At 39.5% G+C, this 26,667-nt stretch overlaps 1 protein-coding gene across 2 annotated transcripts in view; it reads left to right on the top strand.

The window, feature by feature from the left end:
* LOC133623026 (hexokinase-2-like) overlaps positions 1 to 26,667 on the top strand; it is a 115,360-nt gene that overhangs the window by 32,999 nt on the left and 55,694 nt on the right. For both annotated transcript variants that reach the window (XM_061985938.2, XM_061985937.2), the window contains 6 exons: positions 3,333 to 3,495; positions 7,611 to 7,759; positions 11,182 to 11,301; positions 11,493 to 11,588; positions 12,082 to 12,181; positions 21,815 to 21,998. In XM_061985938.2, coding sequence (XP_061841922.1) covers positions 3,333 to 3,495; positions 7,611 to 7,759; positions 11,182 to 11,301; positions 11,493 to 11,588; positions 12,082 to 12,181; positions 21,815 to 21,998 — 812 coding nt within the window. The remainder of the gene's footprint in view (positions 1 to 3,332; positions 3,496 to 7,610; positions 7,760 to 11,181; positions 11,302 to 11,492; positions 11,589 to 12,081; positions 12,182 to 21,814; positions 21,999 to 26,667) is intronic.

Genomic DNA, 26,667 nt, shown 5'->3' with positions numbered 1-26,667 from the left:
TCAGCTACAACGGGGCGGAAGGCAGGGTACACCCTGGACAAGTCGCCATCTCATCACAGGGCCAACACAGATAGACAGACAACATTCACACTCACATTCACACACTAGGGCCAATTTAGTGTTGCCAATCAACCTATCCCCAGGTGCATGTTTTTGGAGGTGGGAGGAAGCCGGAGTACCCCGGAGGGAACCCACTCAGTCACGGGGAGGACATGCAAACTCCACACAGAAAGATCCCGAGGCCGGGATTGAACTCACGACTACTCAGGACCTCCGTATTGTTAGGCAGACGCACTAACCCCTCTTCCACCGTGCTGAATTAGTCTCTTCTAAAATAAGAAAAACATGTTGCTTTCCCTCACACTATCTGGATGACTCACACTGAATGTTATTAAAAGCAAGTATGCTCAACGCTGCAGGAATAGTTATTTGTTAATGCATATTTTTTTCCATTTACCCTGTATTAAGTATAACCACCTGCATGCATGGTAATACACACTATATTGACATACTATTGACACTATATTGACATACTATTTGCTCATACATACTGTTTAAAACCATGGCAATGGTCAGTCTGAGTCTGGACAGACTGACCATTGCCATGGTTTTTAACAGTATGTATGAGCAAATAGTAGGGGTGTAACGGTACACAAAAATGTCGGTTCGGTACGTACCTCGGTTTAGAGGTCACGGTTCGGTTCATTTTCAGTACAGTAAGAAAACAACAAAATATACATTTTTTGGTTATTTATTTACCAAATTTGTAAACAATGGCATAACATACATATACACACAGGGTCCATTGCCAGGGTTAATGTGGTCAACATATATAAAATAAAAACTAAAGATGAGGCTCAGAATGGTTTCTTAACAAAACCTTTCTACATATAAAGTGCTTTTTTTGATTGATTGAGACTTTTATTAGTAAAAGGTAACACCCCAATAAGTTTTTCAACTTGTTTAAGTCGGGGTCCACGTTAATCAACATTAAACTGCCTCAAGTTGTTGCTCAGATTAAATAAAATGACCAAATTTTTTTTCTACATATAAACAGTTTCAAGTCAACTCATCCTCAGATTAACTTTTCTTTTCCCCCCCAGCCTGGCTAACTTGGCAGTAAGAGGTGGGAGCTGTTTGCTCGTCTTTATCTTTGTTGAAGCGATGTTCACTTGGGGGTGGTGCCGCTTCAAATGGGTTAGCATGTTTGACGTGTTCTGCGATGAGGTGGCGACTTGTCCAGGGTGTACCCCGCCTTCCGCCCGATTGTAGCTGAGATAGGCTCCAGCGCGCCCCCCGACCCCAAAGGGAATAAGTGTTAGAAAATGGATGGATGGAAGGGTTTGACGTGTTGGCAGAAGCATGCCTTACCGCTGCTGAACAATGTCGGCAAACCTCCGTCCTCCGCACCGTGCAGCCGAAGTGTTCCCAAACGGGAGATCTTAACGAGGCAGGAGGGTCTTCGAGCTCTGGCTTTTATATGTTGTCGTAGCCTCGGTGTGCATTATTTACACAACGTGCGCTACGCTACTTAATATTTCCGTGTGGAAACTCGTTCGGTACACTTCCGAACCGAAACCCCCGTACCGAAACGGTTCAATACAAATACACGTACGGTTACACCCCGAGCAAATAGTATGTCAATATAGTGTAGGGATGATGTTTGATAAGAAATTATCGAGTTCGAGCCTATTATCGAACCGATTCCTTATCGATTCTCTTATGGAGTCCAGATAGGTTGTTGTATATGGAAAAAAACACACAATATTTGGTTTAACAAAAGCTCACTTTTATTATATAAGAAAAAAATCAAATCTAATAAATACATAGTATTTATTAAGATAAGACCTTCTGGAGGAAAATTCTGTGGTCAGATGAAAGAAAAATTGAGCCGTTTGGCCACAATACCCAGCAATATGTTTGGAGGAGAAAAGGTGAGGCCTTTAATCACAGAAACACCGTCCCTACCGTCAAGCATGGTGGTGGTAGTGTTATGCTCTGGGCCTGTTTTGCTGCCGATGGAACTGGTGCTATACAGAGAATAAATGGGACAATTGAAAAATTATTCAGGACAACCTAAAATCATCAGCCCGGAGGTTGGGTCTTGGGCGCAGTTGGGTGTTCCAACAGGACAATGACCCCAAACACAAGTCAAAAGTGGTAAAGGAATGGCTAAATCAGGCTAGAATCAAGCTTTTAGAATGGCTCTCCCAAAGTCCTGACTTAAATCGTGTGGACAATGCTGAAGAAACAAGTCCATGTCAGAAAACCAACACATTTAGCTGAACTGCACCAATTTTGTCAAGAGGAGTGGTCAAAAATTCAACAGAAGCTTGTGGATGGCTACCAAAAGCGCCTTATTGCAGGTAAACTTGCCAAGGGACATGTACGCAAATATTAACATTGCTGTATGTATACTTTTGACCCAGCACATTTTCAGTAGACCCATAATAAATTCATAAAAGAACCAAACTTCATAAATGTTTTTTGTGACCAACAAGAATGTGCTCCAATCACTCTATCACAAAAAAATAAGAGTTGTAGAAATTATTGGGAAACTCAAGACAGCCATGACATTATGTTCTTTACAAGTGTATGTAAACTTTTGACCACGACTGTATATTATGTGAAAATGTATAAGGTTTATTTTGAGGAAAGTAAAGCATTACAAGCACGTGCAACAGTACTAGTTTTAACAGTTTAAAATATTGTTTTTGTTTTAGTCTTTCTTTACCCTTAACAGATGAGCAGCCCCAAAGCAGAGTAAGCCAATTATCAGCAAGAACGTTTTCATCTCCGTATTTGTTAGTGAAGGCCGTGTTCTTGGTTTGGAGCAGCAGACCCGCAAGGGAATTTGTCTATCTTTTATGTACGCTATTTTCTAATTACAGAGTTTTGATTATTTCTGTGAGCTGTGGGTGTTAGGATTCTGACTGGTTTGTTGGTGATCAAGTGCTTAAATCAAATACAATACATTTATAACCTTTATATTCTTTTTTCTATATGTTTTTATTTATATTCTGTTATAGTCCTTTTGTATGTTTATTTTATCGTGGTCTATTCATGAACTGTTTAGTGATTGGACCTAACTCAAAATATCCGTTTAAAAAAAATAAACATATGCTAAGATTGTATTTAGAATTTAATTGTTTAAGGCACACTAGACCAATCTGCAGACTGTCTTAATTAGCTTCCGCAGTGGTAATCTTTGTGTAAAATCGACCAAATATAGGAGGCCAGATTGCAAGTGTTATTTGTGTAAACACACATTCATTGTTCAGTAGGTTCATTGCTCTACATATATGGTTTGTTCTTTCTCTCAAATGGTTTAGTTGGACCAGTACCTGCACCAGCTTCATCTGTCTGATATAACCGTGATGGATATATCCATGAGATTTCGCCGAGAAATGGACAAAGGCCTTTGCAGAGACACCAACCCCACAGCTGCTGTCAAGATGCTGCCAACGTATGTGCTCTCTACACCTGATGGATCAGGTATTGCGCCTCAGAAATAATATCTCTATTTTTTTTTATCACACCTCACCTAGTAGGTGGAAGCGTTTTCAGGAACAGTACAGAAGGCTTCGATAGTTTAGCTGAAGGCATTCTGAGTAAAGAGGCTACGATTTGTCATCAGGCGGGTAGTTATTGTACATTTGTGTATGTGCAGTACTTCAATCTAATATCCCAGACACAAAAGAAGAAAAACAAGTTCAACAGATTTAGGTAGAGATGTCCGACGATATCGGACTGCCGATATTATCGGCCGATAAATGCTTTAAAATGTGATATCGGTTTCAAAAAGTAAAATGTATGACTTTTTAAAACGCCGCTGTACGGACATAGGGAGAAGTACAGAGCGCCAATAAACCTTAAAGGCACTGCCTTTGCGTGCCGGCCCAATCACATAATATCTACGGCTTTTCACACACTCAAGTGAATGCAATGCATACTTGGTCAACAGCCATACAGGTCACACTGAGGGCGGCCGTATAAACAACTTTAACACTGTTACAAATATGCGCCACACTGTGAACCCACACCAAACAAGAATGACAAACACATTTCGGGAGAACATCCGCACCGTAACACAACATAAACACAACAGAACAAATACCCAGAAGCCCTTGCAGCACTAACTCTTCCGGGATGCTACAATATACACCTCCTATCTCCCCCCCACCTTAACCCCATGTCAGGTGATTTTTCAAATCACCTGACATGTTTACTGTGTATATGTATATAATGTATACATTTTTTTAACTTTATTTTTCTATACATTTTACAGGTTATATATCTTTTATTATTGAATGTAAAAAATGTGATGAATATTTAATGGACCACAATGGAAACAAGTCTTTTGGCTTTTTGTGCCATCCATTTGCCTTTTTTAAGCATTACCGTATTTTTCGGACTATAAGTCGCAGTTTTTTTCATAGTTTGGCCGGGGGTGCGACTTATACTCAGGAGCGACTTATGTGTGAAATTATTAACACATTACCGTAAAATATCAAATAATATTATTTAGCTCATTCACGTAAGAGACTAGATGTATAAGATTTTATGGGATTTAGTGATTAGGTGTGACATATTGTTTGGTAAACGTATAGCATGTTCTATATGTTATAGTTATTTGAATGACTCTTACCATAATATGTTACGTTAACATACCAGGCACCTTCTCAGTTGGTTATTTATGCCTCATATAACGTATACTTATTCAGCCTGTTGTTCACTATTCTTTATTTATTTTAAATTGCCTTTCAATTGTCTATTCTTGGTGTTGGCTTTTATCAAATACATTTCCCCCAAAAATGCGACTTATACTCCAATGCGACTTATATATGTTTTTTTCCTTCTTTATTATGCATTTTCGGCCGGTTCGACTTATACTCCGGAGCGACTTATACTCCGAAAAATACGGTACATGGGTTAAAGTCTTTATGATGTCAATAAACTTCTCAATCAATCAATCAACCAAATAATACTACAGGTTGTGCTCTCTTATGACAGATAAAATGATATGATACTTTTTTGTAATACAAAACACCATACATTAACGACGCCAATGTGATCATACCTTACATACATTTTCAGAATGTGGTCGTAAGAAAAATATCTTCAGTACTTGCCAGACTATCATTCATATTCAGACAATAAACTACAATTTTCGAGGTATTTTGGTAGATAAATATAACGATCCATACAAAATGGATGTGTCAACACACAACATGAAGTGAACCCACTTGACATCGAATAAACCAAAAGTGAAGCACACCAATTTGCTTTCACCATTAAGAAACATTTTACCTTTATAAACCTTTACAAGTTAAAACAGACGGAGATAAACATATATTAAGGGGAACTGCACTTTTTGGGGAATTTTGCCCATCGTTCACAATCATTATGAGACACAAGAAGACAAAAGTTTTTTGTTTTTTTTTGCATTCTAACAGGTAAAAATCTGCTTGTTCTAGTTAGCTAACAATGCAACTAATGGGAACAATCAATTATACTGCTAAATCACTTTAAAAATGCTTTCAAAAACCGTCACCAATACTTTATTTACATTCTGTAACTTGTATAATAACCAAACTGTTGTTATTGTAAGGGCAAACACTGCGGAACTCTTTTTCTAGAGTAATAACACATTGGCGTGCTTTGGTATTAGCCGTAAAAGTTAAAGCTAACTATGGCAAGAGATAAGCTAGCTTCTACGTCAGCACGAAACGCGTTTGAGATTGTAATGCCCAACACTGCGATAGAACACCAATCTGTACTGACTGAAAAACATGAACAATCATAGTACAGAATCTGTAAATTATTATTTAATGTTTTGTTTGTACACAGCTAGCGATACAGCGTATGCTGTCTGTCATGATACACACATGACATGCTGCGGTTAGCCGGTGACGTTTTTCTGGTTTATTTGTGGTAAGCACGCCATTTATGTCGAAATAGCCTGTCTCCAAATTCCACATTTGCAGCTTTGAGTCGATTTCATCTCACTCAATCGGCTTCCGTCTGCTCCAACGTTTCACTCTCTTCTTCGTGCTCGCTTCTAGAACATACTTGCCAACCCTCCCGGATTTTCCGGGAGACTCCCGAAATTCAGCGCCTCTCCCGAAAACCTCCCGGGACAAATTTTCTCCCGAAAATCTCCCGAAATTCAGGCGGAGCTGGAGGCCACGCCCCCTCCAGCTCCATGCGGACCTGAGTGACGTGTTGACAGCCTGTTCACACGTCCGCTTTCCCACAATATAAACAGCTAATGATGGAGGGCGAGTTCTTGGTTTCTTATGTGGGTTTATTGTTAGGCAGTTTCATTAACGTCCTCCCAGCGCGGTAACAACACACAACAACAGCAGTCAAGTTTTCGTCTACCGTAAAGCAGTTCGTCTGCCGTAAACAGCAATGTTGTGACACTTTTAAACAGGACAATACTGCCATCTACTGTACATGCATATGTGACCCACCCATAATGTGTCACATTTTTGTGTTGATTTATTTATTTTATTTTGTGGTTTGAATTCGTTTTTGGAGCTGTCATTACACATTTATCAGTATTCACATTGGTCAGTAGAGGGCAGTAGGGTGTTTCTTCCCAATTGAATGCTATCACCTGCAGACCGGAAGTGTCTTGTCATTCTGATGAGCGCGACCAGTCTGCGAACAATTGAAACGTCCTGTGTGCTTTTTCCTCCTGTATAACAGGTTAGTTTTGGTGAATCAACTCACTGAATAATATCCATGTGATCTTTATAAGTTTAAATACACATTCTGATGGTGGAGCCTAACTCTAAAGTGTTTGTGAGTTGTAGTTTGTATTTGTGAATGAATCCAGTGCACAGCTGCAGTAATCAATACAAAAAGGCGACGTGAGTGCGCAATGTTTATATAGGAACTTCTGATCCTAATTCAGACTCCCAAATTAGAGCTCCCGTTTTCTTATTGATTTTTTAATGTATATTTGTATAATGTGTGTGTTCTGAAATAGTGACAGAGAATAGAACAAGGATGGACAATTCAACCCTTAACTCAACAATGAGTAGATGAGTGTTATGTGTGTGTATATGTGTAAATAAATGAACACTGAAATTCAAGTATTTTTAAAATGTATTTATGTATATATATATATATATATATATATATATATATATATAGTATATATATATATATATATATAGTATATAGTCGCCACCTCATCGCAGATGAGGTGGCGACTTGTCCAGGGTGTACCCCGCCTTCCGCCCGATTGTAGCTGAGATAGGCTCCAGCGCCCCCCGCGACCCCAATGGGAATAAGCGGTAGAAAATGGATGGATATATATATATATATATATATATATATATATATATATATAAATCTTAACCACACCCCCCGCCCCGCACCCCCAAGTATGTTCTAGAAGCAGCAGTTAATCCGTCGTTCATTCAGATTCAAAAAGATAAGGTTGTGAATCCTCATTTGTCCAAAAATAGTCGTCTGTTTGTTACCAAGTCTGCCATGATTGGAGCACACACAAGCGTTGGTATAACCAATCAAACCTAAAATATGTGTATGTGTAATGTAATTTCTTAAATATATATTGTATGATTTTGTGTTTAAAGAACAAGGAGATTTCCTGGCCCTTGACCTTGGTGGATCCACCTTCCGGGTGCTTCTGGTTACAGTTATGGCGAATGGCGAGCAAAAGGTGGACATGGAAAATCAAATCTATGCTATTCCTGAGTACCTCATGAGAGGCAACGGATCTGAGGTTAGATGTACTTCTCAACACGTGCTACCAACTTTCTACTGTTTACATGGCCTGTCTTCAATTTAGGATTACTGGTAGTTTGCAGTTTTTTATTTTTTTTATTTTTAAGAGCACAGCAAATGGGAAATCCCTCAAATGAACATACCGTATTTTTCGGACTATAAGTCGCAGTTTTTTTCATAGTTTGGCCGGTGGTGCGACTTATACTCAGGAACGACTTATGTGTGAAATTATTAACACATTACCGTAAAATATCAAATATTATTTATCTCATTCACGTAAGAGACTAGAGGTATAAGATTTCATCGGATTTAGCGATTATGAGTGACAGATTGTTTGGTAAACGTAAAGCATATTCTATATGTTATAGTTATTTGAATGACTCTTACCATAATATGTTACGTTAACATACCAGGCACGTTCTCAGTTGGTTATTTATGCCTCATATAACGTACACTTATTCAGCCTGTTGTTCACTATTCTTTATTTATTTTAAATTGCCTTTCAAATGTCTATTCTTGGTGTTGGGTTTTATCAAATAAATTTCCCCCAAAAATGCGACTTATACTCCAGTGCGACTTATATATGTTTTTTTCCTTCTTTATTATGCATTTTCGGCCGGAGCGACTTATACTCCGAAAAATACGGTATCTCATTTGCAACTTTTTCTACCTAAAAAAAAAAGGCTAAAACACTCAGATAAACACATTAAGAGTAGAGATTAGTGAGGCCCTCGGATGATCCACCATTTGTTGTGCCATGATTCCCTTGCCCATGCATTCTGGCATATTAATAAAAACATATTTTCATTGAAATTCAATTGTTCTGGTATAGGCCGCCAAAAAAAACACCACAATTTTAGCATGTAAAATACTTTCCAATACTAAAAACAAATGTCTAGATAATAAATATAGTATTAAAAACAATACATTATAGATATTAGGGGTGTAATGGTACGTGTATGTGTATTGAACCGTTTCGGTGCGGGGGGTTTCAGTTCGGTTCTTAGGTGTAATGAACGAGTTTCCACACGGACATATTAAGTAGCGTAACGCCCGTTGTGTAAACAATGCACACCGAGGCACAACACACGGCGTGCTAGCAGCTAACGGGCTACGATAGACTGACCATACGTCCTCTTTTCACCGGACATGTCCTCTTTTGCGGAGCTGTCAGGGCGGAGTTTCTTAAATGCCTCAAATGTCCGGTATTTTGAGTTAGGGTTGCGTGTATTTTCAATGTACGTTCAGGGTTAAGAAGGGGTTAAAAACAAAACAAATTGTGCGCGCAGCAGCATTGGTGAGGGAGGGGCAGAGACAGAGAAAGCGAGAGAGTTATGATAAACGCGCATGCGTTGCCAGGCTCTGCTTTTTATCCATAGATTTATCAGATTTATTTTTTTTATTATCTATAGCAGGGGTGTCAAAAGTGTGCCCCGGAGGCCATTTGCGGCCCACAGCTAATGTTTTAAAGGCCCACGGCACATTCTAAAAATACTATTAAAATAAACAAAAACATAACAAAAGTGAAATAAAAAAGCTTAAGGGTTAAATGTAATTTAGAAAAAGTTGCAATGTTGACTAATAAAACAAAGCTGTTTTTTTTCTTTCAAACTGTCATTGCTCAAAACATAATATTGAATCAAAATCAATGTTATTATGAATTATTGACCTATCCAAGGTTCCGATTACTTCACATCAAATATTCCACTAAGAAAAATATTTTTGGTTGAAGATTTTGCAAATTTGGTAAATAAATAACCCAAAAATTTATATTTTGTTGTTTTCTTACTGTACTAAAAATGAACCGAACCGTGACCTCTAAACCGAGGTGTGTACCGAACCGAAATTTTTGTGTACCGTTACACCCTTAATAGATACAGTGATAGTTAGGGATTGACTAATTATCGGATGGGACGAATATTTGGCACCACTATGTGTCATTTTGACGTATATCTATATCAGCCGATATACAGTGTATGTGTGTGTGTGTATATATATTTCATATTATATTTAACATTATACGCCCCCGCCCACCTCAACCGATGCACAGAGGTTTGGGGGGGGGGGCGGGGTTTGGTGGTAGCGGGGGTGTATAATGTAGCCCGGAAGAGTTAGGGATGCATGGGATTCTGGGTATTTGTTCTGTTGTGTTTATGTTGTCTCACAGTGCGGATGTTCTCCTGAAATGTTTTTGTCATTCTTTTTTGGTGTGGGTTCACAGTGTGGCGCATATTAGTGAGAGTGTTAAAGTTGTTTTATACGGCCACCCTCAGTGTAACCTGTATTGACTAAGTATGCCTTGCAGTAACTCATGTGTGTCTGCAGAAGCCTCATACAACATGTAATAGGGCCAGCACGCTGTCGGTACAGACTGTAGAGGGCGCTAAAGGCAGGGCCATCACGGGACGCCCTTATCATTGTTGTTTGGGTGAAAATCAGCAGACATGCGATAGAATAGTTTCCCTGAGTTACGGGAGTCTCCCGGAAATATCGGGAGGGTTGGCAAGTATGACGCTGTCAAGCGCCATTCATATAAAACTCGCGGGCCGTGCTAACATACAATTTTTATATTAAGGTGCGGGCCGCAAAATAACGTCTTGTGGGCCGCGTGTCTGGTTTATACATAGCACAAAGCAAAAAAAAATCCTTTGTATTAAGTGTTATTTCATTTTAAATTTCAAAAGACTTTTGTGGCTCCCAAAAATTAGGGGTTTATTTGAACTAAGCAAAATTATCTGCCAATAGAACAAGAAAATTTGGCTTGTCAAGACTTTCCAAAACAAGTAAAATTAGTTAACCTCAATGAACCCAAAAATACCTTAAAATAAGTATATTCTCACTAATAACAAGTGCACTTTTCTTGGTAGAAAAAAAAGAGACCTTTTTGCTCAATATGTTGAAAAATATCCTTAAATTAAGTAAATGCTAGTGCCATTATCTTGACATAATGATATGCGCTCGGCATCATTTTTTTTCATGCTTGAAGTAAGAAATTATTACTTTAAAAAAGTAGTTTTATACTTGTGAGTGTTAATGACACAGCTTTGCATCAGTTGATATTCTAGTTTCAAGCACTCAATATAGGTCATCAAATCTCAGCAACAAGCTGGAATATCTTACTGAGATCATTTAGGACCAAAACCCTTAAAACAAGTAAAACAGTCTAACATAAAATCTGCTTAGTGAGAAGAATGATCTTATCAGACAGAAATAAGCAAATATCACCCTTATTTGAGATATTTCATCTTACTTAGATTTCAGTTTTTGCAGTGCATGCATTGACATTTGATCTTCCTAAAGGCCAGTGTCCACTGCAATGGACTACTATGTTGCATAACAGGGCTATTTTTTTTGTCACTTTCTATTTCATAAGAATTAAAACAAAAATTGTTTTTGCCTATTCTTTTAATTTTCTTTCAGTTATTTGATCACATTGCTGAATGTTTGGCTAGTTTCATGGAGAAGTTAGGAATCAAGGATAAAAGGCTTCCTTTGGGCTTTACCTTCTCTTTTCCCTGCCAACAGAGCAAGCTGGATGAGGTAAGACTTCTTTTGTTGGTATTTAATATAAAAAAACATTGCACCTAATGTAAGTCCAACTTTTGTTATTTTGTGCTTTCTGAGTTGCGCTTTTAAATATGTTATTATTGATAACTGTCTATGAGAAGTACACTAAGTGTTGAAGAAAAAAACATTTGTTGATCTTTCAACTACCGGTACATGTTTTTTAGAGTGTATTGATTTCTTGGACAAAAGCATTCAAGGCAGGTGGAGTAGAAGGAAACAATGTTGTCAGCCTCCTGCAGAGATCCATCAAAAAACGAGGGGTGAGTGTTGAACACATTTTTTTATCCCACAATTGACAGTAATTATAGTGCCACAGTTCTTTTATGACTAGCAATAAAGGCAATTTTATTTGGAATATTACTATTGTGTGTTATACATGGATTTAGAATGTCGTCTTTTTCTAATTCTGGCAAAGTTATTAAAATGATTATCAAAAATTGATTAACTACTGTGTATTGTACCACACATCCTTATTTTTATTAGTCAAATAGGTCCATGTTTTTTAGAACTAAAGTGTTAGAAAAACTGAGGAAATGTTGTTCTTGTCCTCAAATAAATGTGAGTGCATGTGTCTTTGTTAATAGTATTCAGTTTCAAATTGTTTTCATTGTCCTTCAAATCAAATCAAATCATTGTCATCAATCATATTGTTTTGCTGAATGATGGAAAACAACACCAATCCGATTGTTCTGAGCGAAATGAATACTAACCACCGTAAAGGATAGCGAATGAAATAATCAATGTATGTTGCAGGACATCAATGTTGACATTATGGCAGTCATCAATGACACAGTTGGAGCTATGATGACCTGTGGCTATGATGATCATCGTTGTGAAATTGGCCTCATTGTGGGTGAGTCAGTGACTATATCTGGAGGAGCATATTTAATTGAAAGTGTCAAGGATGAGGTTTGTCATGTATTGTTCAGGAGATTCAATTTCATTTTGTTACAATAGAAGTTTTTGTCATTCATTGTAATGGTAATGGTTGTTTTTTTTCAAACATGCTGTGAAACACTTAATTTAAGAACATCTGGTTCACACTTTATTCACCATATAAAGCTGGGGTACCTAAGTTATATTATTTAACGACAAAGCACATAGATAGATAGATAGATAGATAGATAGATAAGTCTTTATTGTCATTGCACAAGTACAACGAAACTTTGTTTTCAGCACAAACCCGTTCAAGATTAGACAAACAGTGCACAGGGTTACAGAAGAGGAACGCTGATGGGTCGCCACAAGGCGCTCTGTAAAAGATGGGGAAAAAGGTAAAACGCTGGGGAAGGATACCATACCATACCATACCAACTTTATTTATAAAGCCCTTTAAAGACAAGCACAGTTGAAAAACAAAGGGCTGTACACCACAAAGAAATAGAGGCAAAGGACAGACTAAAAAAATAACATTTAAAACAGAAATAAAAATACACAATTAAAAAGCAAATATAAATTACCCTAAGAACAGTTTGTTAGATAAAAACAGTTTAAAAGTTAAAAACAGTTCAAAAAGTTAAAAGCTAAAAACAGTTCAAAGTCTCAAGCTGGGTTAAAAGCCAGTGAATAAAAATGGGTTTTAAGAAGGGTCTTAAAAATAGCCAAAGAAGGGGCCTGTCTCACATGGAGAGGGAGATCGTTCCAGAGTTTTGGGACCCGCAAAGTAAGGATGAGTAAAAAAATACAATCTAGACTGGACTCCTAAGAGGGCCCAGTCTGGAATGGGAAAAAAAACCTGCATACCAAAGCACATATACATATTACAACGTACATCTCGAGATATCTAGTAACAGAGGGAAGGGAGTGCGGGGTCATGGTGGTAGGCCGCAGCTCTCAGGCGCTGACCAACCTTCCATCACCCCTATGGGATTTGCGTCGATGGCGAGAGTGTTCACAGTTCTTCCCGCATCCTCCAATCATTTGTGGCAGCTTTGGGGTACTTTGAAGACTGCCAGCAACTTCCAGTTTGTCGACAAACCAGAGCAATGCTTATTCCAATCAGCAGATGTCCTGTTGTCATAATTCCGAATAGGTGGATATCTTCACGTCCTCGGGTCGCCAGGCACGCGACACTTCTTCTTCTCCCAAGAGTCCGTCTTGTGTCCAACAACAACCGCTCCGTCACGACAAGCAGGTTCCCCCAAACCCACGATCTTGTCAATTTCGTTGAGGCCAGTTAAATAGTTCCAATGTTTAGATTTGGAGAGCAATGCAAAAAGAGGCAACAAGAAAGTTAAGACAAGACAAAGAAGCAAGCAGGAGAGGAAAGGGGAGCGTCCACCCTCGATGAGTGCCAGAGAGAAAAGTTAGCATCATACAGTAAATGGGAACAGTAATCATTTCTGAAAAATTGTACGCCTTTGTGCTATCTGTGCCTTATAATTATTTGAGTAAATAAAACTCCAAAAGACAAAATCATTTGTTTTCGTAGCGGTCAACCCCTCCAGATCCAACCACAGGATTTAGAGAAAGGAGGCGTGAGCAGAGTCCACTAAGGAGCCTCCTCATTGGCTGATACGATACATAGTGAAGCGCGTACATGGTGCAAACTTGTTTTCAGTAAAGCATGGCTGCCAAACACCCACCTGGAAAGATGGCAATACCTGCGCTTGCTGTTACAGCATATACTGCTAAAAAACTCAAAAAGAGAAAATCAGAGGAAGAAAAGAAAGACACTATCATACCTGCCAACTACTCCGGTTTTCCCGTAATTAGTACGGTTTTCATCAACCTATTCCGGGTTACGGTTGCAGTGATAAAAAATACGGTTTTTCATTAATTAATTTTTTTTAAATTTTTTTTTAAAGTTTTATTCACGAAATCGCGTAACAACAATCACAATCGACACTGCTTCCCGTAACTTCCTATCGAGCCATTCCGAATGCCATGCGCGAGGCTATTTATAGCACCGCTGCCAAGCACGAGGCACCTGTTGCCCATTGTTTCCAAACGAGCGAACGATCATGGAATCAGCCGGAGAAAAATCGCAAACGAGTCTTAAACCGAAAAGAAAACTGCAGTCATTCCGTGAAGAATATTCAAAAGCCTATCCGGGAATAATTATCCGTTCCAAAAAGGGTGAAAACTACGCGAATTGCACCTTGTGCAGACAAGATTTTTCGATCGGACACGGAGGAATTAGCGATGTAAAAGACCACGTTGGGACAAAAAAACAAGTCTAATGCCGTTGCTAAATTTGGATTTTAGCCACAAAAAGGTAATGACACCAATGTTATCTATTGGAATTGTTTAGTACTGTTATACTGTTTAAAGTGTTTATACTATGCTTTCAAGTCCAAGTTGAAGAAATCTTGTTAAATGTTGACAGCATAACTACCAAAATACAGTATGTCCTTAATATTTTTGCAGTGCTATTTCTGTTGAAAAGTTAAAATGATTACATTAGAGATGTGATGTGCCACTTTTCAAGTGTCTGATGGCTTAAATTAATTTTCATTAATTTTTCATATTTTGAATTCTTTTGAAAGGCTTACAAAAAAACTACATTTGAATTGTAATTCCATGCTATTGACAGGACTATTAATTTTAATGAAGTTAGCTTACCATGTTTACAGTATGATAATTGTGATAGAAATGTGAATTTTAGGCACAGAATATTTTTTACAATTGAACAAGGCAGTAGATTATACAAGCTTGGACAGAAAGTTAATAATGACACCAATTTTTTTTTTTTATGGAATTGTTTAGTACTGTTTTACCATTTGTTTACTGTAAAAAGTGTTTATACTGTTTATACTTTCAATTAACAAATTGAAGTCTTGTGAAAGGTTGACAGGATAACTGGCATTAACTGTCAAAATAATTTCAAACTATTGAAGTTAGCTTACAGAATAAACATGTCAATCAACCCATATGATTTTTGCTGTAATATTTTTGTTTTGAAAAGTCACTGTGACTGATAGAAAAGTGATGGTTTTAGCAACATTTTAACCTGTCTGAATGCTAATAATCATTTTGCGTCGGGGGGGCGAATACCCCCCACCAGGACTTTGTCCTGGACCTACCGGGGCCTGCGGCCCCTGGACCCTGGCTACTAGGTTTTTCTGATTTCAAAAGTTGGCAGGTATGCACTATACACCTAAAAAAACAAAGAAGAGACAAAACTCGAATAAATATTGGTCTGGCGTATTCAAGATAGAGGGCATTACGGGCCAGTGTTGGACTAACTTTGGCTCTTCTCCTTATAGACAGGTAATCTAATGTTCCATTTTCCTATATTTTGTGTGTATCCTTTTGCATAGCAACGTCTGTTACTGGTAGTCTGCAACAGTGGGGGACAGAATTTACAATTTGAATTCTGCCTGGTAGCATAAGATTTAAGTACCACAGCTTTAAAATACCTGATAAGAGGTCAGAAGGAGCAGAGCTTATTTAATCAAACCCCTTCTTTGAGGCTCAATAATTAGTGATTCTTTGTTCACTTCATGTGTTTTTATCATGATCCCATTTCCCTTTTTTTTTAAATATCTAGCCGTAGGGGTTATGGATAGTTTGTGGATAGCTTATCTCGTAATGAAAAGAAGAAACATAACAAATGGTAAATGTGTCGTACTTGTATAGCGCTTTTCTACCTTTTTAAGGAACTCAAAGCGTTTTGACTATTTTCCACATTCACCCATTCACATACACACATTCACACATTCAAACACTGATAAGCAAAAAGAGTAAAAACCTGACAGAAATATAGCATAATAGACAAATATAAACTATAGTCAAAGCTGTGTTAGCGGCCATTTGTCTATGGCGGCCAAATCTGGAGAAATCACTGCACGTAAGCAGCTAAGCCCGTGACCTTCGATCCCTCAGGCTGTACTGCATCAACAAGCGACACCAGTGTGTAAAGGATATCACCACATGGGCTCAGGAACACTTCAGAAACCCACTGTCAGTAACTACAGTTGGTCGCTACATCTGTAAGTGCAAGTTAAAACTCTCCTATGCTAGGCGAAAACCGTTTATCAACAACACCCAGAAACGCCGTCGGCTTCGCTGGGCCTGAGCTCATCTAAGATGGACTAATACAAAGTGGAAAAGTGTTCTGTGGTCTGACGAGTCCACATTTCAAATTGTTTTTGGAAACTGTGGACGTCGTGTCCTCCGGACCAAAGAGGAAAAGTACCATCCGGATTGTTATAGGCGCAAAGTTGAAAAGCCAGCATCTGTGATGGTATGGGGGTGTATTAGTGCCCAAGACATGGGCGCCATTAATGCTTAAAGGTACATACAGGTTTTGGAGCAACATATGTTGCCATCTAAGTGCCGTCTTTTTCATGGACGCCCCTGCTTATTTCAGCAAGACAATGCCAAGCCACGTGTTGCATCAACGTGGCTTCATAGTAAAAGAGTGCGGGTACTAGACTGGCCTGCCTGTAGTCCAGACCTGTCTCCCATTGAAAATGTGTGGCGTATTATGAAGCCTAAAATACCACAACAGAGACCCCCGGACTGTTGAACAACTTAAGCTGTACATCAAGCAAGAATGGGAAAGAATTCCACCTGAGAAGCTTAAAAAATGTGTCTCCTCAGTTCCCAAACGTTTACTGAGTGTTGTTAAAAGGAAAGGCCATGTAACACAGTGGTGAACATGCCCTTTCCCTACTACTTTGGCACGTGTTGCAGCCATGAAATTCTAAGTTAATGATTATTTGCAAAAAAAAATAAAGTTTATGAGTTTGAACATCAAATATGTTGTCTTTGTAGGGCATTCAATTGAATATGGGTTGAAAAGGATTTCCAAATCATTGTATTCCGTTTATATTTACATCTAACACAATTTCCCAACTCATATGGAAACGGGGTTTGTATATATATATAAAAGAAATACTTGAATTTCAGTGAATTGTAGCTATAAATATACTCCTCTCCCTTTTAACCCCGCCCCCAATCTCCCGTTTTCGGAGGTCTCAAGGTTGGCAAGTATGCTGGCTGGTCCACTTGTCACAATGGCGTTAAAATATTGTTTGCACAGACCTTTTTACAACGTGAATTTCAAGTTTGCACAATGTAGAATCTACAGCCTGTTTTTAATGTCAGTGTGACATTGTTATTATTATAATTGCATCCAAAAAAAGTGACCAAAAAGTATTTGATAACATTTTTATTAAAGTGAATTACACTATTACCTTTTTTTCCCCCCTTCTTCTTATCTTAATAAGTTACCGGTATTAACAGTGACTCACCTGACGTGAAGGTCACCAGCCGTCACTTCTATTAGTGGTTTCAAGGAACATGTCTTTTTTTAAAATGTCTATATTTTTCAAAATTAGAGTTTTAATTATATTGACTGAAAGTTGTTAACCGTCCCAAATAATAAGTTACCTAGCGTTCATGGCTGTCACTCACGGCTGTCTAATGGCATTGTCAAATAAAATAAAAACTCTGTGGTGGTAACTTACCATAGATAAAATGTAAATAAGCGACGCGCCGACAATAACAAATCTTTAAATGTTTAGTGGTGACATTGTCGATAATGTCGACTAATCTTTGCAGCCCTGTTAGATATGGTGAAGAGTAGAATTAAGGCTCAATTCGGATACCCTTTGTTTGCCCTTGTCGTCCCCCAACCACCCACCCACCTTGGTTTTGCGCATTCACGTCAATCAAGAGGCGCTTGAATCATCTGCCAGGTAGGGAGAAGGGCAAAGTACCTCCCTCGGAGCGAAGTGAGCTCGCAGACCTCCCTACACTATCAAGTGGGAGGAGAAAGAGGACAGACCAGAAACCCAGAAAAGCATATGTCAGTAATAAGCGTGATTAATGATTTTCATAATAATGACACCGGTGGTTTAGTGAGACTTCAAACCTTTGCTACTGCACTTAAATCTTGACTTTAAAAACAAATACACAATTAAACATATGTTACATACCGCAAGCTGATGTGCCAGCACTTTCATATTTTTCCAAAAACTTCGTTTTCTAAACTGTCTTCTTCCTAATAAAGACAGGCGGGAAAAAAAACAGAGAACAAGCAAAGTTGAACAAGCGTATGATGGCTTCTTGAAACAAACAATTGTCGCATTTGCCTTACATCACTGCAAGCAAACAGCGAGGGTTGATGACGTAGCGAGACTCGATTGACGTATGTACACAAAGGGGCATATTCGCAATACATTGTCATTAGAGATGTCCGATAATGGCTTTTTTGCCGATATCCTATATTCCAATATTGTCCAACTCTTAATTACCGATTCCGATATCAACCGATACCGATATATACCATACTTGCCAACCCTCCCGGATTTTCCGGGAGACTCCCGAAATTCAGCGCCTCTCCCGAAAACCTCCCGGAACAAGTGATCTCCCGAAATTCAGGCGGACTCAGGTCCATGGGGACCTGAGTCCGCTTTCCCACAATATAAACGGTGTGCCTGCCCAATGACGTAATAACTGTAGACGAGTTCTTGGTTCCTTATGTGGGTTTATTGTTAGGCAGTTTCATTAACGTCCTCCCAGCGCGGTAACAACACACAACAACAGCAGTCACGTTTTGGTCTACCGTAAAGCAGTTCGTCTGCCGTAAACAGCAATGTTGTGACACTCTTAAACAGGACAATACTGCCATCTAGTGCATTTGATGAAAGCACTTTTGTGCGTGCCACACAGCAATGCATCATCAGAGAGGGTGTTCAGCATGGTTAGAAAAATAGTGACAGAGAATAGAACAAGGATGGACAATTCAACCCTTAACTCAACAAGTATATGTGTAAATAAATGAACACTGAAATTCAAGTATTTCTTATATATATATATATATACAATAAAAGAAATATATATTTACAATAAAATAAATATATATTTATAGCTAGAATTCACTTTATAGCTGTAAATATACTCCTCCCCTCTTAGCCACGCCCCCCCCCCCCAACCTCCCGAAATCGGAGTTCTCAAGGTTGGCAAGTATGATATACAGGTAAAAGCCAGTAAATTAAAATATTTTGAAAAACTTGATTTATTTCAGTAATTGCATTCAAAAGGTGTAACTTGTACATTATATTTATTCATTGCACACAGACTGATGCATTCAAATGTTTATTTCATTTAATTTTGATGATTTGAAGTGGCAACAAATGAAAATCCAAAATTCCGTGTGTCACAAAATTAGAATATTACTTAAGGCTAATACAAAAAAGGGATTTTTAGAAATGTTGGCCAACTGAAAAGTATGAAAATGAAAAATATGAGCATGTACAATACTCAATACTTGGTTGGAGCTCCTTTTGCCTCAATTACTGCGTTAATGCGGCGTGGCATGGAGTCGATGAGTTTCTGGCACTGCTCAGGTGTTATGAGAGCCCAGGTTGCTCTGATAGTGGCCTTCAACTCTTCTGCGTTTTTGGGTCTGGCATTCTGCATCTTCCTTTTCACAATACCCCACAGATTTTCTATGGGGCTAAGGTCAGGGGAGTTGGCGGGCCAATTTAGAACAGAAATACCATGGTCCGTAAACCAGGCACGGGTAGATTTTGCGCTGTGTGCAGGCGCCAAGTCCTGTTGGAACTTGAAATCTCCATCTCCATAGAGCAGGTCAGCAGCAGGAAGCATGAAGTGCTCTAAAACTTGCTGGTAGACGGCTGCGTTGACCCTGGATCTCAGGAAACAGAGTGGACCGACACCAGCAGATGACATGGCACCCCAAACCATCACTGATGGTGGAAACTTTACACTAGACTTCAGGCAACGTGGATCCTGTGCCTCTCCTGTCTTCCTCCAGACTCTGGGACCTCGATTTCCAAAGGAAATGCAAAATTTGCTTTCGTCAGAAAACATGACTTTGGACCACTCAGCAGCAGTCCAGCTGGTGTCGGTCCACTCTGTTTCCTGAGATCCAGGGTCAACGCAGCCGTCTACCAGCAAGTTTTAGAGCACTTCATGCTTCCTGCTGCTGACCTGCTCTATGGAGATGGAGATTTCAAGTTCCAACAGGACTTGGCGCCTGCACACAGCGCAAAATCTACCCGTGCCTGGTTTACGGACCATGGTATTTCTGTTCTAAATTGGCCCGCCAACTCCCCTGACCTTAGCCCCATAGAAAATCTGTGGGGTATTGTGAAAAGGAAGATGCAGAATGCCAGACCCAAAAACGCAGAAGAGTTGAAGGCCACTATCAGAGCAACCTGGGCTCTCATAACACCTGAGCAGTGCCAGAAACTCATCGACTCCATGCCACGCCGCATTAACGCAGTAATTGAGGCAAAAGGAGCTCCAACCAAGTATTGAGTATTGTACATGCTCATATTTTTCATTTTCATACTTTTCAGTTGGCCAACATTTCTAAAAATCCCTTTTTTGTATTAGCCTTAAGTAATATTCTAATTTTGTGACTCACGGAATTTTGGATTTTCATTTGTTGCCACTTCAAATCATCAAAATTAAATGAAATAAACATTTGAATGCATCAGTCTGTGTGCAATGAATAAATATAATGTACAAGTTACACCTTTTGAATGCAATTACTGAAATAAATCAAGTTTTTCAAAATATTCTAATTTACTGCCTTTTACCTGTATACAGTCGTGGAAATAACACATTATTATGCCTAATTTTGTTGTGATGCCCCGCTGGATGCATTAAACAATATAACAAGGTTTTCCAAAATAAATCAACTCAAGTTATGGAAAAAAAATGCCAACATGGCACTGCCATATTTATTATTGAAGTCACAAAGTGCATTATTTTTTTTAACGTGCCTCAAAACAGCAGCTTGGAATTTGGGACATGCTCTCCCTGAGAGAGCATGAGGAGGTTGAGGTGGGCGGGGTTGGGGGGGCAGGGTTGAGGTGCAGGTGGTGGGGGGTAGCGGGGGGTGTATATTGTAGCGTCCCGGAAGAGTTAGTGCTGGAAGGGGTTCTGGGTATTTGTTCTGTTGTGTTTATGTTGTGTTAAATGATAAATGGGTTATACTTGTATAGCGCTTTTCTACCTTCAAGGTACTCAAAGCGCTTTGACAGTATTTCCACATTCACCCATTCACACACACATTCACACACTGATGGCGGGAGCTGCCATGCAAGGCGCTAACCAGCAGCCATCAGGAGCAAGGGTGAAGTGTCTTGCTCAAGGACACAACGGACGTGACTAGGATGGTAGAAGGTGGGGATGCAACCCTCCGATTGCTGGCCTGGCCAGTCTACCAACTTCGCCGCTTAAGGTGCGGATGTTCTCCCGAAATGTGTTTGCCATTCTTGTTTGGTGTGGGTTCACAGTGTGGCGCATATTTGTAACAGTGTTAAAGTTGTTTATACGGCCACCCTCAGTGTGACCTGTATGGCTGTTGACCAAGTATGCTTGGCGTTCACTTGTGTGTGTGAAAAGCCGTTGATAGTTCAGTTGAAAATAGCCCTTTAAAGCATGTGTGAAACAAATAAACCAAAACATACCATCATTACTAGTGTAAGTATAAATGGGGTGCAGATAAGAAACCATATTTTCACATTTTAACGACTTTGTTAAAATTGTATTCTTTTAGGAACGGGGACAAACGCCTGTTACATGGAGCAGATGAGGAACATTGACGTGCTGGATGGGGATGAGGGGCAGATGTGTATCAATACAGAGTGGGGTGCTTTTGGAGATGACGGTGCCTTGGAAGACCTGCGCACAGATTTTGACAGAGAAATCGATGCTGGCTCTCTCAACCCTGGCAAACAGCTGTGAGTAACATCCAGTATTTCAACAAAGACAAGAGTTTTTTTTTGTTTGTTTTTTCATTTTTATACAACACAACGATTATTAAGAATTTAAAAAGTAAGTTGTGAATTTAAGCGTCACGTGTAGGTATTAACTCGCAGGAGTCCATAACCCCATATCCGCAGTCTATGTCGGCGCAGAATGATGACACAGCTATACAGTCGCTCCATTTCTACATATGTCCAAGGTGCAGACTCTACACTGCATACGAGTCCTTACATGGTGAAAATTGGTCAATTAAAACTAGAGTTATGATTAAAGGGGAACATTATCACAATTTCAGAAGGGTTAAAACCATTAAAAATCAGTTCCCAGTGGCTTATTATATTTTTCGAAGTTTTTTTTCAAAATTTTACCCATCACGCAATATCCCTAAAAAAAGCTTCAAAGTGCCTGATTTTAACCATCGCTATATACACCCGTCCGTTTTCCTGTGACGTCACATAGTGAAGCCAACACAAACAAACATGGCGGATAGAACGGCAAGGTATAGCGACATTAGCTCGGATTCAGACTCGGATTTCAGCGGCTTAAGCGATTCAACAGATTACGCATGTATTGAAACGGATGGTTGTAGTGTGGAGGCAGGTAGCGAAAACGAAATTGAAGAAGAAACTGAAGCTATTGAGCCATATCGGTTTGAACCGTATGCAAGCGAAACCGACGAAAACGACACGACAGCCAGCGACACGGGAGAAAGCGAGGACGAATTCGGCGATCGCCTTCTAACCAACGATTGGTATGTGTTTGTTTGGCATTAAAGGAAACTAACAACTATGAACTAGGTTTACAGCATATGAAATACATTTGGCAACAACATGCACTTTGAGAGTGCAGACAGCCCAATTTTCATCAATTAATATATTCTGTAGACATACCCTCATCTGCGCTCTTTTCCTGAAAGCTGATCTGTCCAGTTTTGGAGTTGATGTCAGCAGGCCTGGGAAGCTAGGGTCAATAGGGGGTTTAGCTCGCTCGTCTGCGGGAATAAACTGCCGCCATTGCCTGCCGTGCTACCGAGGTCCTTTGTCCCTGAATAGCTCACACACTCCGGCAGATTCAATGGGGGTCTGGCGGCAGATTTCTTTGACTTTATCGTTGGAAATGCATCTGCTTTGAGTGTCGCAGGATATCCACACATTCTTGCCATCTCTGTCGTAGCATAGCTTTCGTCGGTAAAGTGTGCGGAACAAACGTCCAATTTCTTGCCATTTTCGCATCTTTGGGCCACTGGTGCAACTTGAATCCGTCCCTGTTCGTGTTGTTACACCCTCCGACAACACACCGACGAGGCATGATGTCTCCAAGGTACGGAAAACAGTCGAAAAAAACGGAAAATAACAGAGCTGATTTGACTCGGTGTTTGAGAAAATGGCGGATTGCTTCCCGATGTGACGCCACGTTGTGACGTCATCGCTCCGAGAGCGAATATTAGAAAGGCGTTTAATTCACCAAAATTCACCCATTTAGAGTTCGGAAATCGGTTAAAAAAATATATGGTCTTTTTTCTGCAACATCAAGGTATATATTGACGCTTACATAGGTCTAGTGATAATGTTCCCCTTTAATAACCTCCACCAAAATGTTGTGATGGTCTCGTCATGTTATTTCTCATTTCTATGCGGTTTTGTTGTAGTGTAAGACGGCGGGATTGTCGCGAAGCCCATTTTGATGTGTTTTATTTATTAATGTTGAGTGAAAAGAGCAGCATGTTTACGTTCCCAAATACAGTAAGTCATCGTATAGTGTTTTTAAAGCCAGCAATGCAGTGTTGTTGAGCTTGGAAATGACAGCGCACAACCGTGACGTCATCACAAGTCTCCGTGTGTGCCGTGTACACGCACGCGCTGGGTGGAGAGTTTTGGATGTCTACACTTTGGCCAGCATTTGCAAAAGCCTGCCTTTTTAAAGACAAAAGTATGCGTCTGCGTGTGGACAAGAGGCCGAAACGTGAGCTTAGACTACTAAACGAGGCAAAATGCCGTAAAAAATAAATAAATAATAACTTAACGATGCCTCGACGCAGCGAAAATTCTTCAAATATATTTTGTAATCGAATTACTCGAGTTACTCGAGGAATCGTTTCAGCTCTAAAAGGGTGTAAGCAAGCATATGCATTTGAAATTCCTGCACGGGCTTTAGACTTAAATTATTTTATAACCTCCTGAAAAAACAGTGCTCTCTGGAGTGGGTACCGTATTTTTCGGAGTATAAGTCGCTTCGGAGTATAAGTCGCACCAGCCGAAAATGCATAATAAAGAAGGAAAAAAACATATAAATCGCACTGGAGTATAAGTCGCATTTTTTGGGGAAATTTATTTGATAAAACCCAACACCAAGAATAGACATTTGAAAGGCAATTTAAAATAAATAAAGATTAGTGAACAACAGGCTGAATAAGTGTACGTTATATGACGCATAAACAGAGGTGGGTAGAGTAGCCAGAAATTGTACTCAAGTAAGAGTACTGTTACTTTAGGGATTTATTACTCAAGTAAGAGTAAGGAGTAGTCACCCCAATATTTACTTGAGTAAAAGTAAAAAGTATGTTGTGAAAAAACTACTCAAGTACTGAGTAACTGATGAGTAACCTGTTTGTTTAATGATGACGGCAGCAAATAATGCAGAAAAACATAAAAATAGCAATGAGCAAAATCAGAGCCAGGAATATCTCTTACGCAACTAAAACAATAATATATATTAAATAATAATACATTAACATAAAAAAAATTAAGGCAAATTGAGCCATAATAACTTAACAGCACTATAGGCTCAGTAGGCAGAGATTACAAAGGAAAATAACAAGTTAGCCTTTACGCAAACCATAAACTGATAGGTGATAGCTGAGAACACACTGATTGGTGTTTGTATGCGTGTGTGTGTGTGTGTGTGTGTGTGTGTGTGTGTGTGTGTGTGTGTGTGTGTGTGTGTGTGTGTGTGTGTGTGTGTGTGTGTGTGTGTGTGTGTGTGTGTGTGTGTGTGTGTGTGTGTGTGTGTGTGTGTGTGTGTGTGTGTGTGTCTGTGTCTATGAGGCTGCAGTGCGTTAATAAATGTCCCCACACGATGTACATTTGATAGTGATTCATAGCAGGGAAGCTAGCATCAGCCTACGGTGACAGCCAAAATATCTACTAACCTTACTTACCGCCATGCGCTTCCTCAAATTTGACGTTGAGTTCATGTAAGCTTAAGCTTGTTAATCATGTGACCGCCTGGCTTTGTTTGATTGGTGAAACGAAGTCAAACGTCACCAGTGACTGCATTTGATTGGTGAAACGCAGGCATGATAGATACTACTTTGAAAGTCTGTCTTACAAACCAAAACAAACAAAGCGTGCATAAACAGATCGAAAATCAGTAGCGAGCTGAATGTAGATAAATGGAACGGAGTAAAAGTAGCGTTTCTTCTCTATAAATATACTCAAGTAAAAGTAAAAGTATGTTGCGATAAAACTACTCTTAGAAGTACAATTTATCCCAAAAGTTACTCAAGTAGATGTAACGAAGTAAATGTAGCGCGTTACTCCCACCTCTGCGCATAAATAACCAACTGAGAACGTGCCTGGTATGTTAACGTAACATATTATGGTAAGAGTCATTCAAATAACTATAACATATAGAACATGCTATACGTTTACCAAACAATCTGTCACTCCTAATCGCTAAATCCCATGAAATCTTATACGTCTAGTAGAGATGCGCGGATAGGCAATTATTTCATCCGCAACCGCATCACAAAAGTCGTCACCCATCCGCCATCCACCCGAACTAACATTTTATCAAAACCGCACCCGCCCGCACCCACCCGTTGTTATATATCTAATATAGACGATGCAAGGCATTAGTGAGGTTATAAAGCTTTTGCCTGTTAAAGAAAGGAGACTGATCCAATGCAGCAGAGACATTCAATGCGTGCCACGCTGTCACGGCCCAGACGCACACCAGTGCGCTATCATCTGGGAGCCGCGCTCGCGCCACTCAAACTGCTGCAGGCAGCTGCGTTCACACATGCATCTGTAAGCCTTGTTTTAACATCCTGTGGCACTCTTCTGGGATCACGACGGACGAAACTGCTCATGCTCAGGGTGTTTGTGGACGTTCGGGGTTTTGCACAAATGTGATGCACCATGTTAGATGTCCCGGTTTTGTGACTGTCGTAGACATAAACAGCGTCGCAGCTCTTGCAAATCACGTAGCCAGCATTACTATCATCCTGATTTACAACCTCATAAAAATGAGTCCACGCTGAACTTTTCTGGCCTTTTTTTCCCCTGGTCTTTAGTATTCCCTTTTTTAGTTTGTCGCGTACCACGTTTGCTGCCGGCGTTCTTCTGTTGTGGCGTGCTGCAGGTGCCTGATGATAAATAATTGCCTGTTTCAAAGAGTGCTGCTCGTTTTTCGTATGTGGGTAACAACATTTAACTATGTATATATATTTCCGAATTGGTTTAACTGCCACCCGCCTGAATCTATTTAAAATCTAATTTTTTTTAATTTCAACCGCCCGACCCGCGGATAATCCACGGACTCCGCGGTTGTGTCCGCAAACCGCGCATCTCTAACGTCTAGTCTCTTACGTGAATGAGATAAATAATATTATTTGATATTTTACGCTAATGTGTTAATAATTTC

This window comes from Nerophis lumbriciformis, linkage group LG12 (genome assembly GCF_033978685.3).
Source record: "Nerophis lumbriciformis linkage group LG12, RoL_Nlum_v2.1, whole genome shotgun sequence".
Lineage (NCBI taxonomy): Eukaryota > Metazoa > Chordata > Actinopteri > Syngnathiformes > Syngnathidae > Nerophis > Nerophis lumbriciformis.
Note: the sequence above shows the minus strand (reverse complement) of the source record. Positions and strands in the feature narration are given on the sequence as shown.